This window comes from Hemitrygon akajei, chromosome 32 (assembly GCF_048418815.1).
Source record: "Hemitrygon akajei chromosome 32, sHemAka1.3, whole genome shotgun sequence".
NCBI classification, from domain to species: Eukaryota; Metazoa; Chordata; class Chondrichthyes; order Myliobatiformes; family Dasyatidae; genus Hemitrygon; species Hemitrygon akajei.
The window spans coordinates 25,904,972-25,920,833 of NC_133155.1; the positions used below are offsets into that span (position 1 = coordinate 25,904,972).

Here is a 15,862-nt window from a genome sequence, read left to right on the forward strand (position 1 = left end):
GTGAGGAAGGTATAAAATTCATTGCCGATTACCCTGCATGCTCCATTGGAGATTTGGGCATGACAGAAAATAAATGTCCAAGCTCTTGAATTCTTTGCCAGTATTTCATAAATCTGGTTGGAGAGGTTAAACATATGAAGAAAGGCTGTGGGGAAGATAAGCCTTTGAGTCTGCCTTGATCAAAAACAGTGTAACCTTCTAACCATCATACCCATCTTTATACAATTACATCCTCCCTCCCCCGTCCATTCAAACTGGGAGAGGAATAATAATAATGAAAAAAAACCTCTTCCACCTCTTGAAAGCTTTGGGGTGGCATGTTTACAGGGACTCTGACCTTTCTCTTTGTAGGAAAGTATATCATTCTCATGAACTTATTCAATGTTGGATGCCTGCACTCAGTCCACACACATTCCAAGAGTTTATTGGCTCTTTAGGAGCTCTATCTTGTAACTAACAGATGAGGAACTCTTATCTTGTAACTCCCTCTTATCAGATTCCACCTTCTCCAGCTCTTAACCTTCCTCACCCACCTGGCTTCACCTATCACCTTCCAGCTTGTCTCCTTCCCTTCCCCCAACTTTTTATTCTGGTGTCTTCCCCCTTCCTTCTCAGTCCTGAAGAAGGGTCTCGGCCCAAAACGTGACTGTTTATTCATCTCCATAGATGCTGTCTGACCTGCCGAGTTCCTGTAGCATTTTGTGTGTATTGCCTTGTAACTAACATAGTCTATCTTCTTAGAGCAACAATCCTTGTTGGTATGCTGCCTTTCTATGAATTTCCTTGTTATACCAGGATTTTAGTGCCTGTTTTAGAACTGCAATATGAAGAGCAACAGAAGGTTCTCTGTTCAAGGGGAGCTAACCAATGTCATGTTTTCACTGTAACCCAGTTCCAAACAACAAAGTGCAACATTGATGTAACAAAAGATTTAACACAATTATATCGAGGACAAAATTTACACGGAGGACCTAATAACTGCAGGCATTCTCATTAGAGCTGAGGCAGGTAAGAGATAATCTGAGAGAATCAGAATGATAAAGTAAATAAGGAGAAGTGGTTCCCACTGTACCAGAATTGGTAAGCAGAAGGTATTGTTTTGAGGAGATTGAAAAAGGAACTTGACAATAGGAGAAGGTTTTACTTTTTAAAAATCTGTTTGCAATTTGAAATTGGAATTACATGAAGGGGTGAAATTTGCAGGGCTCTGTTGAAAATCCATTTGGGTTGGCTAATGACATTGATTTTTCAGTAGTGTGGGGTGGGTGCAGGGCAGTTAGCAACCTTCTGCTCTGTAGTACTATGGCTTCATGAAGGTCCATTATCTAACGTGACCCAGGGCACGGTCATCCTTAGTGCCTCTGCAGCTGGATGAGCCTGGTTCATTGAAGTGATAGATTCTTCACAAGAATAGAGATCAGATGTGTAGAGAGGAGTCACATGAGTCTTCAGATGCTGGAGTCTGGTGCAAAAATAAGACTCCTGCAGGAACTCAGCAGGCGAAACAGCATCTATGCAGGGAAAGAAACAGTCAACTCTTTGAGCTGGATCCTTCATCTGGACTGGAAAGAAAGATGGGAGATACCCCATTATCAAGAAGTGTGGGAAGGGACAGAACAATAGCCGGCAGGTGATAGATATGTGCAGGTGAAGGGAGGTTGATATGAGATGAGGGAAGGAGGAGAGTTGGAACGATGTAAAAAGCTGGAAAAGACCAAAGGGCTGATGAACATGGAATCTGAGAGGAGAGAACATGCCATACTCACACTGCGTCGGCCTTTGATATAAAATGATGCATTTCACTGTGCTTCTACGTACAAGTAATGAATAAAGCTCATACTGAAAACAGTTTTACTTCCCATTAAATATAGTTTGCTTGTTTGCGTACAACCAACACCAATGCAAAGTCCAGGAGAAAAGGCTTGTAAAAGTGATTACTCAGTTGGCATCTTGGGCATTCTCAATATAGATTTTAACAAACACAGTGGATTGAAAACATGAGACCCCCCCCCCCCCCCACCGAGGCAGGTTCAGTGCAAAAGAGAATGAGAAAAGTCTTATCAAGAGCAAAAAAACTGAACTTGCTTCATCTCACCTCATCAATTTGTTTTGAAAGAAGAGGGCTGTTGAGTCCTTCTGTTTTATACCGGATGTACTCAGTATCCTTCAAAAATATTAAATGGTGCCTTTGGGTGACTCTGTTTATAAACTAATACGACTCTGTCCAACACACACATGCCTTCAGGAAGAGTAACCTTCTGCCCCATGGTCAGTTATGACAGGTACATTTCAGTAATGCATTTGGAGTTCGAAGAGTTTTAGGAGATTTGGCTAAAAATCCTTTCAGGTTTTAATGGAGTCACAGTTCAAGTTGTTGAGTGCCAACATGGACTTCAAATGGACAAGAGACTATGACATTTCTATCCAGATTGCCTTAACCACCAGCAGTGACTTCTAGGTAAATATTGTATCACATAGAAAAATGTTCTATTAATCAACATTTTTAACAAGGGGGCAAACAGAAAATACATTCAGCAAATTTTATAGAGGGATGTTCTTCTAATTGGTCTTCTGAAAACCATTAAGGAGATGATTCTTAATGTGGCTTTTGTATCAGTCACATTGCTATAACAGGTTGTTAACACTGACACACTATTAAGGGGTGCAGAGGCAATTGCATTTTATTGTATTTTCAATAGTGTTGGCCTTATATTCAGCCATAATATTGACATGAGTCAGAAGTCTACCTCAAGTTTCCAAAAGGCCCAGCCTGAACGAAGCATCATCAGCACCCAGCATTGACAACTATGTTGACCCTCTTGTGTGTTAACTTAGTTCAGAATTCACACACACGTCTTATTGTTCCATACAAACCATCCAATGGGTTCCACACCAGATCAAACAGAAGCTCATAATTCCAGTCATGGATGTGCACCTTGTATCATTGTTACCATGATGCTCCACAGCATTAGAAACAAGGTAGATTGTGAGCACACTAATTCCACTGTTTGGCAGTCCAATGGAGCATTAGAATTGCTCCAGTGTAATTCCCGGGAGGCATTCATTCATCATTCCCACAGAACTGCTGTCACAAGTCAGCAGGTGCACTAACAGATAGAGTCCAGCATGAACCCAAGTTTATAATTCATCACAAACTAGCAAATTTCCAGTCACTAAGGGTTATGAAGGTTAATGAGATTGCTAATAAGAAGTTCCACGACTTTCCAGCTAGTACTCACTTGCTCTACTCATGACAGATACACGTATAGTTGCAAAGGTTCTGAGATAAGAGCTTACAGTGGGAGCTGGCAAGATGAAAGCAACACCCTTTCTTTTCCAATTGACATCTGAGCCACAGTGATACACATAATCTTATTAATGTCTGAAACAAGGTACATGACTTTCACAATAGCTTGCCTATAAATCAGTGCACAGAGGCAAATGGGAATCATAGAGTGAGTTGTAGGCAGTGGATGAAGACCAGCAATGATTAATTAATCATTTTCCACAAGGAGGGGGATTTAGGATCATTTCCTTCTGAGGTTGTAATTAAAATTTACTGTTAGAGTAATGATTTTTGTTGCTGTGTAATTACCACCGTGCATTTTTCTGTTGAGGCTCAATGGGAAGGATTAACAGGCCGAATCACATTTAACAAAACCACTGGACTGCGGACTGATTTTGATCTGGACATTGTCAGCCTTAAGGAAGATGGCCTAGAAAAGGTTTGTATGTTTCCATGTACTTATAATTATTTTAATTGTTTGAAGTTAAAATGCAATATATTGTAATAGTGCACCCAAACTTCTAAATCTCTCATATATTCTCTCTCATAATTGGGGCTTAAATGTTCACTCACCTTCACTTTGTAGGAAATACGTGAAAAAGCAAGTACATGCACTCACACCCACAAAAATCAGATTCCACAAAATAATGACTGAAACCTCGGGAAATACCCAGCAGATCAGTTAATATCCGTGGAAAGAGCAACAGAGTTAATGCTTCAAATAAAAGACTTCCCATTTAATCTAATGAATGGCAGCAGAACTCAATTACTTTATAATGAACAAATTCAAGCATAAACAACCAGTAATTAATGATATACTGTATTTCATAGAAATGAAATGTACAGTTATCTACACTGAAAGACAGTGAAAAAGCACATTACTACTTAAACAGAATGAGAACAAAATGTTGCACTACAGAGGGATATGGAAGTCCTGGTATATAAAACATCTAAAAATGCAGCTGGTCCAAAAAGTAATTAAGAAGTCTGAAGGGAATAATGGTCTTTATTTTAGGAATATGGTGTATACATGTTGGGAGGTTCTGATGCAGCTTTTCTGGGATATTGCTGAAGCTGAATCTGGAATACTGCATGCTCTGTATTTGAGGGGTATTTGCTTATATTAGAGGCAGGCACTAAGGTTTGTTAGGTTAATTCTTGGAATAGGGGGGTTGTTATATAAAAAAAAGATTGAACAGTTTTGACTTATTGGAGTTTACAACAAAGAAAGGTTAACTGGGAAAATTTAACTTTTAAAGGGAATTGATATGGTAGATACTGGGAGGATGATTCCACTATTGGGGGTTTCTAGAACAAGGGGTGAATAGATCCAGAATTAGGGGATAAACAGTTAAGACAGTGCTGATGAAGGTGTTTTCTTTACTTTCAGAGGGCAGGTTTCTAGAAATTCTCTTCCCCTGACAGCTGTTGTAGTAGATTCATTGAATATATTCTACGCAAAGATTGATAGACTTTTAATTTACAAGTGAGGAGTCTGGGAAGGGAGTACAGAGTGAATTTGAGGACAAGGGTGGTTCAGACCTGATCTTGTAGAATGACTGAGCATGTCCAAAGATTGGCCTAATCCTGTTCCTTTAATTTCTGTTACCTTGTTTTGATGTTCTTGCTGCATTATTGCATGATTTTTTTTTACCTGATCTGTGATCCAGTTTGTTAACAACAGCAACATTGCAATACTTTATGGATTTGCAAGTATTTAACTTAACTATTCTTTCAGATGAGCTATTAAACTGAGGCCTTCTCAGGTTAATGTAGAATGAATCTGTTATTATTTTAATTGTCTCTGTGGGAATATTTATATCCCAATCAGCATTAATGAAACAAACCCCCTGCTTATTTGTATATTGCTATTTGTTGGAGTGTGCAGATATTTGATTTTTTTTAAATCTTGTATTACTGCTGTGGTTTTTTGGCTGTAAAGTGCTGACATTATGGAAAGGGCTATATAAATGTTTCTTTCCCAAATTCAATATCAAAATCCATCTTTACAACCAAATTTCTCTTACCTCTTTACTTTCCTTTGCTTTGACTCAGTGGAATGAAGTTGACTACGAGTTAATTCGTGGTTTCATAGACAAGTGCCAAGCAGCCACAAAACTGGTATCGTCACCTGCTGTACTTGCATACCTGCTTACTGCAATGTGCAGAGTGTGGAGGACTGAGGTGAGAGAACCTGCCCTCTCACTCTACCCTTAAATTCAGCACTGACTCCCGAGGCATCTCATAACTTACTTAGCTGAGAAGCCTGATACACTTTCAACCAGTGGGGGATAACTTCTCTCAACTTCACTCGCCCATAATTGAACTGTTCCCACAACCTTATGGACCCACTTTCAAGGACCCTTCATTTCATGTTCATGATGTTTATTGCTTTTTTTTTCTTTTGCATTTGCACAGTTCATTGTCTTATCCACATTGTCCGTCCTGTTGGGTGAAATCTTTCATTGATTCTATTATGTTTCTTTGATTTTCTGAGTACGCCCGCAATTAAATAAATCTCAGTATAGGATAACATCTACAGTGTGTACTTTGATAATAAATTTACTTTTTGTACTTTGTACACTTCTTATCAGAGCTCCCAGCTTTGTGCCATCTATTATTGTGGCCCCATTCGTTTGATTCTAAAAGATACGTTTTTACCTATTTTTCTGTCTTTCTCTATTTAGGTTGTTAACTAATTAACAGTAGTTTTTTTCTGTTTTCTTAATAATACGTATTCCTTTTGATTATTTAAATCCAGTCTCAGCATTTGTTGAATGTCCACCAGGAACATTAATAAAAACAGCGAGACAGGCTTTTCACAATACAAATTGTCAAAGACATTTATATTGATGCTGAGGACAGGCTTCATCTAGAAATCTGGTCACCAGTCATGACTTTCTCTGCTCATAAATGTCCCAGCATCTAAGGAATGGGGGTTGCTGGGAACCATGTGGATCCTAGGAACTAGAGCTGAAGGGTGGGTACGGGCTGTTAGTTGGATGAGGATAATCTGGCTCAATGTCCATTCATTTCCTATCTTTAGTGAACCTTTGCCTCACCTTTCCCTCACCTTTCTCACTCTTCCCTTCATTTTTAAAGCATGGCCTTGATGAAAAGTGTAATAAATACATCCAACTCAAGTCCTTAGGAATAACAGAGGAAAATCATGCTTCATAATTGGGGCAGCAAGGTAGTGTAGGAGATAGCAGTATCAGTGTCCCAGGTTCAATTCCCGTTGCTGCCTGTACATTCTCGCCAGAACCACGTGGGTTTCCTCTGGGTGCTCCAGTTTCCTGCTACGGTCCAAAGACATTCCAGTTGGTAGGTTAATTGGTCCTTGTAAATTATCCAGTGATTAGGCTATGATTAAATTGGGAGATTGCTGGGCAGCATGGTTCGAAAGGCCAGAAGAGCTAATTTCACGCCGTAAGTCAATAGATAAAAATAAAAATAAATAATTATGATGTCTTCTATAAGATTTTCACTATCATGAAAATCAATAATTTAGTTGGGTGTCACAGTGATACAGCTAGTAGAAGTACTGCCTGAAAGCTGTGGTGATCCAGGTTCAATTTGCATCTTCTCTAGTGTTTTTGTGGAGTTTTAACATTTTCCTTGTGACAGTGATAGTTGTCCCTAGTGACCAGTTGAGTGGTACAATCTGGCGCAGAGGTTTACAATTTCAGAAAGTGAGCCTGTTTACGAGAACCACTTCTGGAAGAGAGATTGGAATGTGTGTGAGCATCGTAATTGCAATTAAATGCGGTAGTTGCAAACAGTCGGCTCAGTGTGAGTAATGTCAATCTTTTTTAAGTATTGACAATTTTGTGAAATTCAGCTATTAGAAAGAATATGTGAATATCAGATGTCAGAGAAAGTCTAGGAAATTTATAAAGCGATGCTGTAAGTGATAAAATGCTTGTTGTGGAGACAGTTTTATACACTATAATGCTCTGATATGTACCACACAGTAACAAGCTCAAAACAGTGGCTGTGTTTGCACGAACATTCCATTGCCAGATTTGTTAATTGAGTTGTAAGAGTTCATAGATGCAGATATCTAGAGCAACACACAAGGTGCTGGAGGAACTCAGTGTGCCAGGCAGCATCTATAGAAAGTACAGTAATGGACAAGATGAAGTGCATCTCAGCCCAAAGTATTTATGTCCATTTTCCTCCATAGATGCTCCTGACATGTTGAGTTTCTCTAATGTCTTGCATGTTGCACCAGTTTCTTAAACCTAGTTTATGAAGTCACCAATGCTGTTGTGATATTTCTTGAGGAAACATACGGTGAATAGAATACAGACCTGAGCTCAAAATTAATTGAGATAAAATTAAGATTATTCAAGATAAGCCAGTCAGGATACTCCCAAATTTGTTTTTGTGTCCCTCTGTGTGAATTTATCTCAGCCATAATTCCATGAGCATCTGAAGGGGGAAACAGCTCGATCATAATTTTTTCTACAGTTTAGATTCCAGCAGCCTTTCTGAACAGATCACGTGCATGAAGTTCACAGGAAGGTACAGCTAAGATGTTCCACCAACTCAGTACCGAGGGAAAACATAGTGTATATCATCACAGATAAGTCGTGCATGGTTCTCACCAGTCAGAGACCTGCAAGACCTGTCTTTGGATTAACATTCAAAGACTTTATGCATGATAGGATGCTCTACTACAATGAAGTTATCCTTGATTGGGCAAAATGCTGGAGGAAGAGCAGAATGTGGAATTGAATTGAGGTGAGAATGAAAAGATTTCAAAATAGAGACAGACCTTTTGGAAATACAATATAAATTAACAGTTTGCATGGCACTTATGATGAATAAAGAGTGAACAAAAATGAATTATTTTTCTGTCTTAGTACAAAATAAGTTTTATTATCGAAGTAGATATATGTCACTATATACAATGCTGACATTCATTTTCTGGTGGGCATAATCAACTATGGACCAGTAACTATAACAGAATCAGTGACTGACCGCCAGGCTAGGGCTTTCAACCAGAGTGTAGAGGATAATCAACTATGCAAATGCAAAAAGAAGAAGTAATAGTATAAATAAATAAAGCAGTAAATAATTTTTAAATTCTTTCTACTTTTTTAATATCTGTATATCTATGCATTGGTAATGCTCCTGTGATACTGTAATTTCCTTTGGAATCAATAAGGTATCTGTCAATCTAAATATCAAGAGCATGAGATGAAGAGTCCTTGAAGGTGAGTCCGTTAGATTTGGGAACATTTCAGTGATGGGGCAAGTGAAGGTGAGTGATTTTCAAGAGCCTGATGGTTGAGTGGTGGAAACTGTTCCTAAGCTTGGTCGTGCAAGTCCTAAAGCTCTTGTACCTTCTTCCTGATGGCAGCAGTGAGAAGAGAGCATGTTTTGGTGGTGGGAGTCTGCAATGATGGATACTGCATGCCTTGACAGTGTTTCATGTAGATGAGCTCAATGATTGGGAGGGCTTTACCTGTGATGGATGTATAGTATAGTGGTGGAATATATTTGTATGGTTTAGAAAAATGAATTGGACTATTATTTCCAATGGCACAGTAGAAGAAATCAATCATCGGGAGTGTTGTATAGAAGCCAAATTAACTTGAGCACATGACAAATGTGTTAGCATGAGGAATGAAAAACACTTTTTGCTAATTAAGAAATAATTCTTATTCTAATGGAGGTGTCCCCATTTATCTTGGTGTTTTAAGTGTGATTTAGTCTGGCTGCAAAGGTCATTAGCATTATTGACTATTGGAAAAGAAGCAAGTAATTCTTCAGTAGTATGACATTTGATGTGGGAAGTGGTAGAAATGTGTGTAGTGACGTGCATCAATACCACATTGCTCCCTATGTTATTCCATTCATACCTTGAGAAGACAACCTGTGGTCTTCATTGGTTCTGATTTCACTGCCAAAATGGTAAACCGATGCCAATACACAGTATCCATGACCATATTCCGAATAAATCAAAGAACTGAGTATTCTTATAAAACAATCAGTCTGCCTGATTCAGGAACTTGTATGCAAATTTACAATTGACTTTCTTTGTCAAGTGTTCTTAATACTGACAAACCTATGCAAAAGTTGATTTACTACCTAAAATTTATCCCAATGTTATTACTGTCACAAACCTTGAGAATTCATCTTGATTTGTGATTAGGTTTCTTACTGCAAGATACTCTTTTGCCTTGAAGCTGCTTTACATATTGTTTTAATGAATTGTCATTCACATTTACCACCGTTATTACTTGGCGTTTCATTGTAGCTATAATTGTCTATTCTGGCTAATGCAGAAACTTTGTGAGTGATATTTCTGCCAAGGAAAATCTTCTGATCATCATGAGTTGTGTATGTAATCATTCTTCTCCCTTCAATTAATGGAGCCAAAACCTATTAGGATAGCATCAGCTCATTTTGAATTAGATGAAGGCAGTTTCATCAAATGACAGTTTAGCTCTTCAATTCTATTCATGTTGTCAATCCATTAGTATTTCCATGCGATTTATGAATGCACATACTCTTAATCTCTCTGTGACTTTTCAAATTACCTGCCTTAGCACATTTAATAAACACCACCCAAAGCCCTTATTTAAAACAAAAAGCACAAAGAAATTTAGGAACATGAAAGAAGCTATATTATGTCAGTCAAAAATATTTAATATCCATCTTCTACTTTTTCTCAGTTAAAGCTTATACTTACTGTGCCGTTTCACTTTTTTGTCACTTGATTGAAAATTCTATATAAAACATAAAGATTGTCTTAATTTGTTGCATGGATATTGAAATATATAGTGAAATGCATTGTCAGTGTCAAATCTAATCAGCAAGTATTCTAATAAGTATCTATAATTGTAATACACACAAAATGCTGGACGAACTCAGCAGGACAGGCAGCATCTATGGAAAAGTGTAACAGTCAATGTTTCATGCCGAGAGTCTTCATGAGGACTGGAAAAAAGAGATGAGAAGTCAGAGTAAGAATGTGGGGGGAGGGGAGGAAGAAGTGCAAGGTAGTAGGGATAGGTGAAACTGGGAGTGGTGGAGGGCTGAAATAAAGAGCTGGGAAATCAATTGGTGGAAGAGATCAATGGCTGGAGAAGGGGGGATCTGATGGGAGAGAATAGAAGACCATGGAAGAAAGGGAAGGGGGAGGAGCACCAGAGAGAGGTGATGGGCAAGTCAAGGCGATAAGGTGAGAGAGGGAAATAGGAATGGTGAATACTGAAGGAGGATTGGGGTCAATTACCAGAAGTTCAAGAATTGTTGATGTCATTGAAAAGACTCAAAAAAAAAATTTGCTTGGGATCCAGGGTGAGCTAGCAATTTTGGATACAAAATTGGCTTGTTAGAAAGAGGTGGAGGATGGTAGCGGTAGATTGTTTTTCAGGTTGGAGGCTGTGACCAGTGGTGTGCTGCAGGAATCAATGCTGCTGGTTCATCATCTGTATTAACAATATAAGTGAGAATGTAATTGGCATGATTAGTCAGTCTGCAGATGAAGCTAAAACTGGTACTGCAGTAAGCAATGAAGAATTAAGATTACAAAAGGATCTAGAGCAACTGGAAAAGTTGTCCAAGCAAGGGCAGTTGGAATTTAAGTCCAACTAGAGCAAATTAAACCACAGTAAATGGCAGAGCCCCAGAGAGTGTTAGAGAACAGAAATCCTAAGTTTATAAATACGCAATTCCCTGAATGTTGCAGCATAGATGGACATGGTGGTGAGAAGGTGCCTGTCTTTATTGGTCAGAGTACCAAGTAGAAAAGTTAGGTTGTTACATTGCAACTGTACGACACTTTGGTGAGATTGTACTTTCAGTATTGTGTGCTTTTCTGGTCACCTGGTTATGGGAAGGATGTCATTAAGGCAGAAAAGCATGCAGAAAGGATACACAAGAACTGGATGGCTTTAGTTATGACAAGAAACTGGATAGGCTGGAGATTTTTTTGCCCTGAAGTGTAGGAGGCTGAGGGGTGACCGTAACAGAGGTATATAAAATCATGAAGTGAATGGTTACAGTATTTTTCCCAAGGTAGAGGAGTCTAAGAATAGAGGGTTTAACTTCAAGGTGAGAAGGAAATGATTTTAAACTGGATAAGAGAGGCAACTTTGTCACACTGATGGCTGCAGGTATATGGAACGAGCTGTCAGAGGAAACCAGAAGTACTTAAAATTGTGATGTTTAAAAGGTATTTAGACAGGGACATGGATAGGAAAAGCTTAGAGGAACATTGGCTGAACATGTGCAAATAGGACTAGCTCAGGGAGATATCTTAGCTGGTGTTGCTAAGTTGGAGCGAAGGGCCTGTAACAGTGATAAGAATCAGTGAAGGTGGTTTGATCTCTCTGTCACAATGCTGCATCCTCAAGCAGATAATCTTTTTGAAAAAAAAATGTTATATTGAAGGCAGTGGGGAATGAGAAGAATAAAACTAGAGTGGACAGTATAAACAGAAAAAGAGTAGCCCAGTCTTAGCCAAAGCTTGTTTTCTGCACTCTAACATGCTTTGATTTTATGATGCATGAAGTAGTTTCTCTTTGAGTTACAGACAGCTAAAGATTTCCTCAGCCTAGTAATTACACTGATTCCCTATGGGAACTGAAAACCTAATAAGCTGTTTCTTCCCAGCCGCTTGTTTTTTTCTCAGTACTATCTGTTGTGTATGTGGCCTGGCTACACAACAATGCTATTAATAAAAACACTGGAGACAGGAGCTAAGTTTCATGTTTCTTTACAGGCAGAGAACTGAACTCTTAACACACATATATACAGATCCATACATGCCTAATAGCGCATGCAATGATGTATTACTACAACATAAAGTAGTCCCTTATTATAATGTAGGCTATACGGTACACTCTTCCCCTTTTATTTTAATGTGCATCAACTGTTTTTTTAACTGGGGTGCTATGCTAAACAAATATGTTTACCGTTAACGTACAAATGCCTACCATTTGTTTACTTAGTAACTTAACATCAAATTATAACAAAGTAACGTAATAATATCAAATTATAACAAGCCTTTTTTTAAACTTTTGATCTAAGACCCGGTTATAACTCAAGTCTCTGGGGAGGTCTCCTCTGCCTCTCTGGGTAACGTCTGACTTGAAAAGTTTGCTTTGGGGAATGAGCCTCCACAGGTACCTCAGTTAGGTCCTCAGCACTGATGACTGGCTTATCTGTGGGCGAGGCTGATTTTGTCACATCAGGAGTGTTTGTTTCTATGTTCAGGGAGTCCGGGCAAGGTGTTGTTATGTTTTTCACCTAAGCATTCAGGATTTGATCCACATGACGTGCTTCTATGTCATGAGAGTCTGGACAAGATGTTGCGTTTTTCACCAGTAGGTCACTGTCACTTTAATTTTGCCTTCGGGACACACTTTCTGTCCTGTGTAAGTCTTCAGTAGAAGTTTTGTTCGTTTCAAAGGTATGTGCAAAAACAGTCATTTGTAGTTATATGCAGAGATCATGTTAAAGCTGAGCCTGTGTCCAACTCCATTTTCAGTCTCATGCCCGTCACTTGTGGAGTGATCCATATTACTCTCCGATCATCTGTCTCTTTCACGCTGTGAAGTGGCAGACATGACAATTCACTTTCGTCGGAGTTGCTTTCATCAGAACTGCCTTCTTTCATTTTGTGTACCTTAGTGTATTTTCCTTTCTGAGGTTTCTGTATTTTGCCCTTTTTCTGCTGTTGACTAGCTTTGCATACTCTGCCAATGTGGCCCTGTTTGCCACAGTTTCTGCATTCATTGTCTTTAAACCAACAGTCATCAGAGTTATGTGACCCATTCCCACAACAGTAACGTTTCCTTCCTTCATTTCTGTTCAATAACATTTTATCTGTGGCATAATCCAGAGATTTTTGTTGTATCTCAGAAGCACCCTGTGCCACTGTTTCTGTTGATATTGCAATGTTTAGTGCTTTCTCGAATGTAAGGTCTCTTTCACACAGAAGCTTCTTCTGTGTGGTTTCATGCTACATGCCACACACTAACCTGTCCCTCAATACATCCGATAGACCAGCTCCAAATTGACAATATTCTGATCTTTTGCACAATTCAGCACAATATTTAGAAATGCTTTCATTTTTGCTCTGAGTCCGATTGTGAAATTTAAATGTTTCAGCAGTGACCTGTGGTTTGGGGTTTAAATGCTGTTGGAGAGTGTCTACTATTTGCTTGAACGTTTTGTCAGCTGGCTTTTCAGGGGTTAACAAGCTCTGTAGCAGCCCCTATGTTTTTGCTCCCATAACACTGAGTAAGGCACTGGCTTTCTTTTCATCATTAACGCCATTAGCCTCACAATATAACTCCACTCTCTCAATGTAAGTTTCCCAGTCTTCAATGCCACTATCAAATGTTGTAATGGTTTCAATCATCACCATCTTTGTTATGCTAATTAAGCCCTGTCCTCCCTTTATTTTCCTTTTTGACTCACACGTCCTTTTTGCTAGCGCCATGCGCGCACTCCGTCTAGATGGGTGGGGGGGGGAGGTGTGTGTGTGTGTCTCCTTTTTAATCTTCTTTCTGGGGCAGGCAGCAGGCAGACCCTCAGCCCCTGGGGTTCAGTGCCGGCTGTGGTCTCGGCTGGACGTGCTGCGGCTCTGACTGTGTCTCTTGGTCTCCCGAAGTTCCCGACCCTGGCTGTGATCCCGCTTCCTTTCAGACTCGCGGCCTCGCTCTGCCTCCTTCTCCCGCTCCTTGACTCATTCCTTATACTCTTCCTCCGAGTGTTGTTATCAATTAAAACACCGATATGATGTAGGTTCGTTAACCTTGTCGCCAATTTGTTGTGCATGTGTCCAGGCTACACAACAATGCTATTAATAAAAATGCTGGAGACGGGAGCTAAGTTTCATGGTTCTTTACTGGCAGAAAACCAAACTTTTAACACACATATATACAGATCCATATGCAACTAATTGCACATCCAACGACATGTACTACAACATAAGGTAGTCCCTTATTATAAAGTAGGCTATACAGTACACAGTCCTTGTAGTTTTCCAATTGTGTTTTCAGAAGAGTGATGTAACTAGCTGTCATTGTGACTATGACTACATGTGTTTTATAGGATATCAATATTACATGCTTTCACTCAGAAACATTACCCATACCCTGACAGTTGCTGCTGTGTTTCTAATAATTGACCATAAAGTTTTCCTGTAATACTGCAGCCTTGCATGTTCTTTGCTATGTGAGTATATCATAATCTTAATGCTGTTAGAAACCCTGATCCACTTCCATTGTCTGAGTGGCCCACATTAGTTGTAACATCTTGTAACAAAGACCTGTACTGCAGAGCACTACTGCGCCGACCTTTAACGTTTGCCATCAATGTACTATTCAGTAGCAAGAACTCTAGAGGGTGAAAGAAAGTCAGAAATGGTGCTGTCAGAGCAGGAGTTTAGAATGAGCGGGATAGTCTAGGGGAAGTGCACAGAAAGAGGAGAAACAGAAAAGGAAGGTGAAAGAGGTTCTGGGGAAGGACAAAGAAAGAATGGAAAAGGAAGCAAGATAGGAGGGTGTGTAGGCGGAAGGCTGACTCACCTTTTGGTTTGGGCTGCAAGGGTCCCCTGGGAGAGAAGGAAACAGGGAAGAGTGGAAGGTAATCTGGGGTGAGGGGAAGAAGGGGAGGGACAGAGAGAGGGTGAGGTGGGATTGAATGAAGTTTTCTCTCCTGACTCTGCTCGATAGCACCATAGTAGATCATCTGCTCATCATTGCCATGGTTGAATTATATCCCGTGCAAGCTAATGTTGCTTTTTTGCTGTTTTGCTTTAACTGATCTTCGGAGTTGTTAAAAAATCTCCATCATTAAAATGGGGTTGTACTAGAAAATAGTGTGATAGACCTTGTTTAGCACAGCAAGACATTCATGTTATCAGCTTAATTAGATTTGCCTTTGTGCTCTTTTATATTAGCCAATTTATGTGGAAGGGTTAAATTTCTTTCCCTATCCACAGATGCTACTGGATCTGCTGAGTGTTTCCATTTTATTATACACCATTTTATTGGAGCACTGACTCACGTATTGCTCATACTGGTGAGTGACAATGGCATCAATCTACATCGATGGCTTTTTCTGTCGGTGGAATATCATGAGCCAGTACCACTTCTGAGAAACATGTTCTCTTAATCCAACCAAATATTTATCAATCTGCACTTTGCTGGAGCTACAACACAAACTGTTCTTCATTTCTGCTTTGAAGTGCAGCTGACAGCTTTACTGCAGTCCTGTCATGAGATCAAATGGTCATTTAACAATCTGCAATTTATGTGACTTAGTGCATCCTTGGAGAATAAACTGGTTGTTTTTTTGTGCAGTCTTGCTTTTTCATAAAATGCTTCCAAATGTCTAAAATAAGAAGAGCTGCAGAACAAATTTATTTATTAACAGGTGGTTAACATTAATAAAGGGTTACAGCAGAAAATTGTGTACATAAAGCATTTGTCTTAGTCACAGAGGCATCAGATTAAAGCACTTTTATGTTAGAACTCAGAATGCCAACCGTGGGCATTCATGGTATAAAAAAATACTCCAGGTCCCTTATTCCCTGGGAAATAACTC

General features: G+C 39.3%; 1 protein-coding gene across 2 annotated transcripts in view; it reads left to right on the forward strand.

Moving 5' to 3' along the window:
* Positions 1–15,862, forward strand: part of LOC140719685 (glutamate receptor ionotropic, kainate 3) — a 554,019-nt gene that overhangs the window by 224,160 nt on the left and 313,997 nt on the right. For both annotated transcript variants that reach the window (XM_073034483.1, XM_073034485.1), the window contains one exon: positions 3,618–3,725. In XM_073034483.1, coding sequence (XP_072890584.1) covers positions 3,618–3,725 — 108 coding nt within the window. The remainder of the gene's footprint in view (positions 1–3,617; positions 3,726–15,862) is intronic.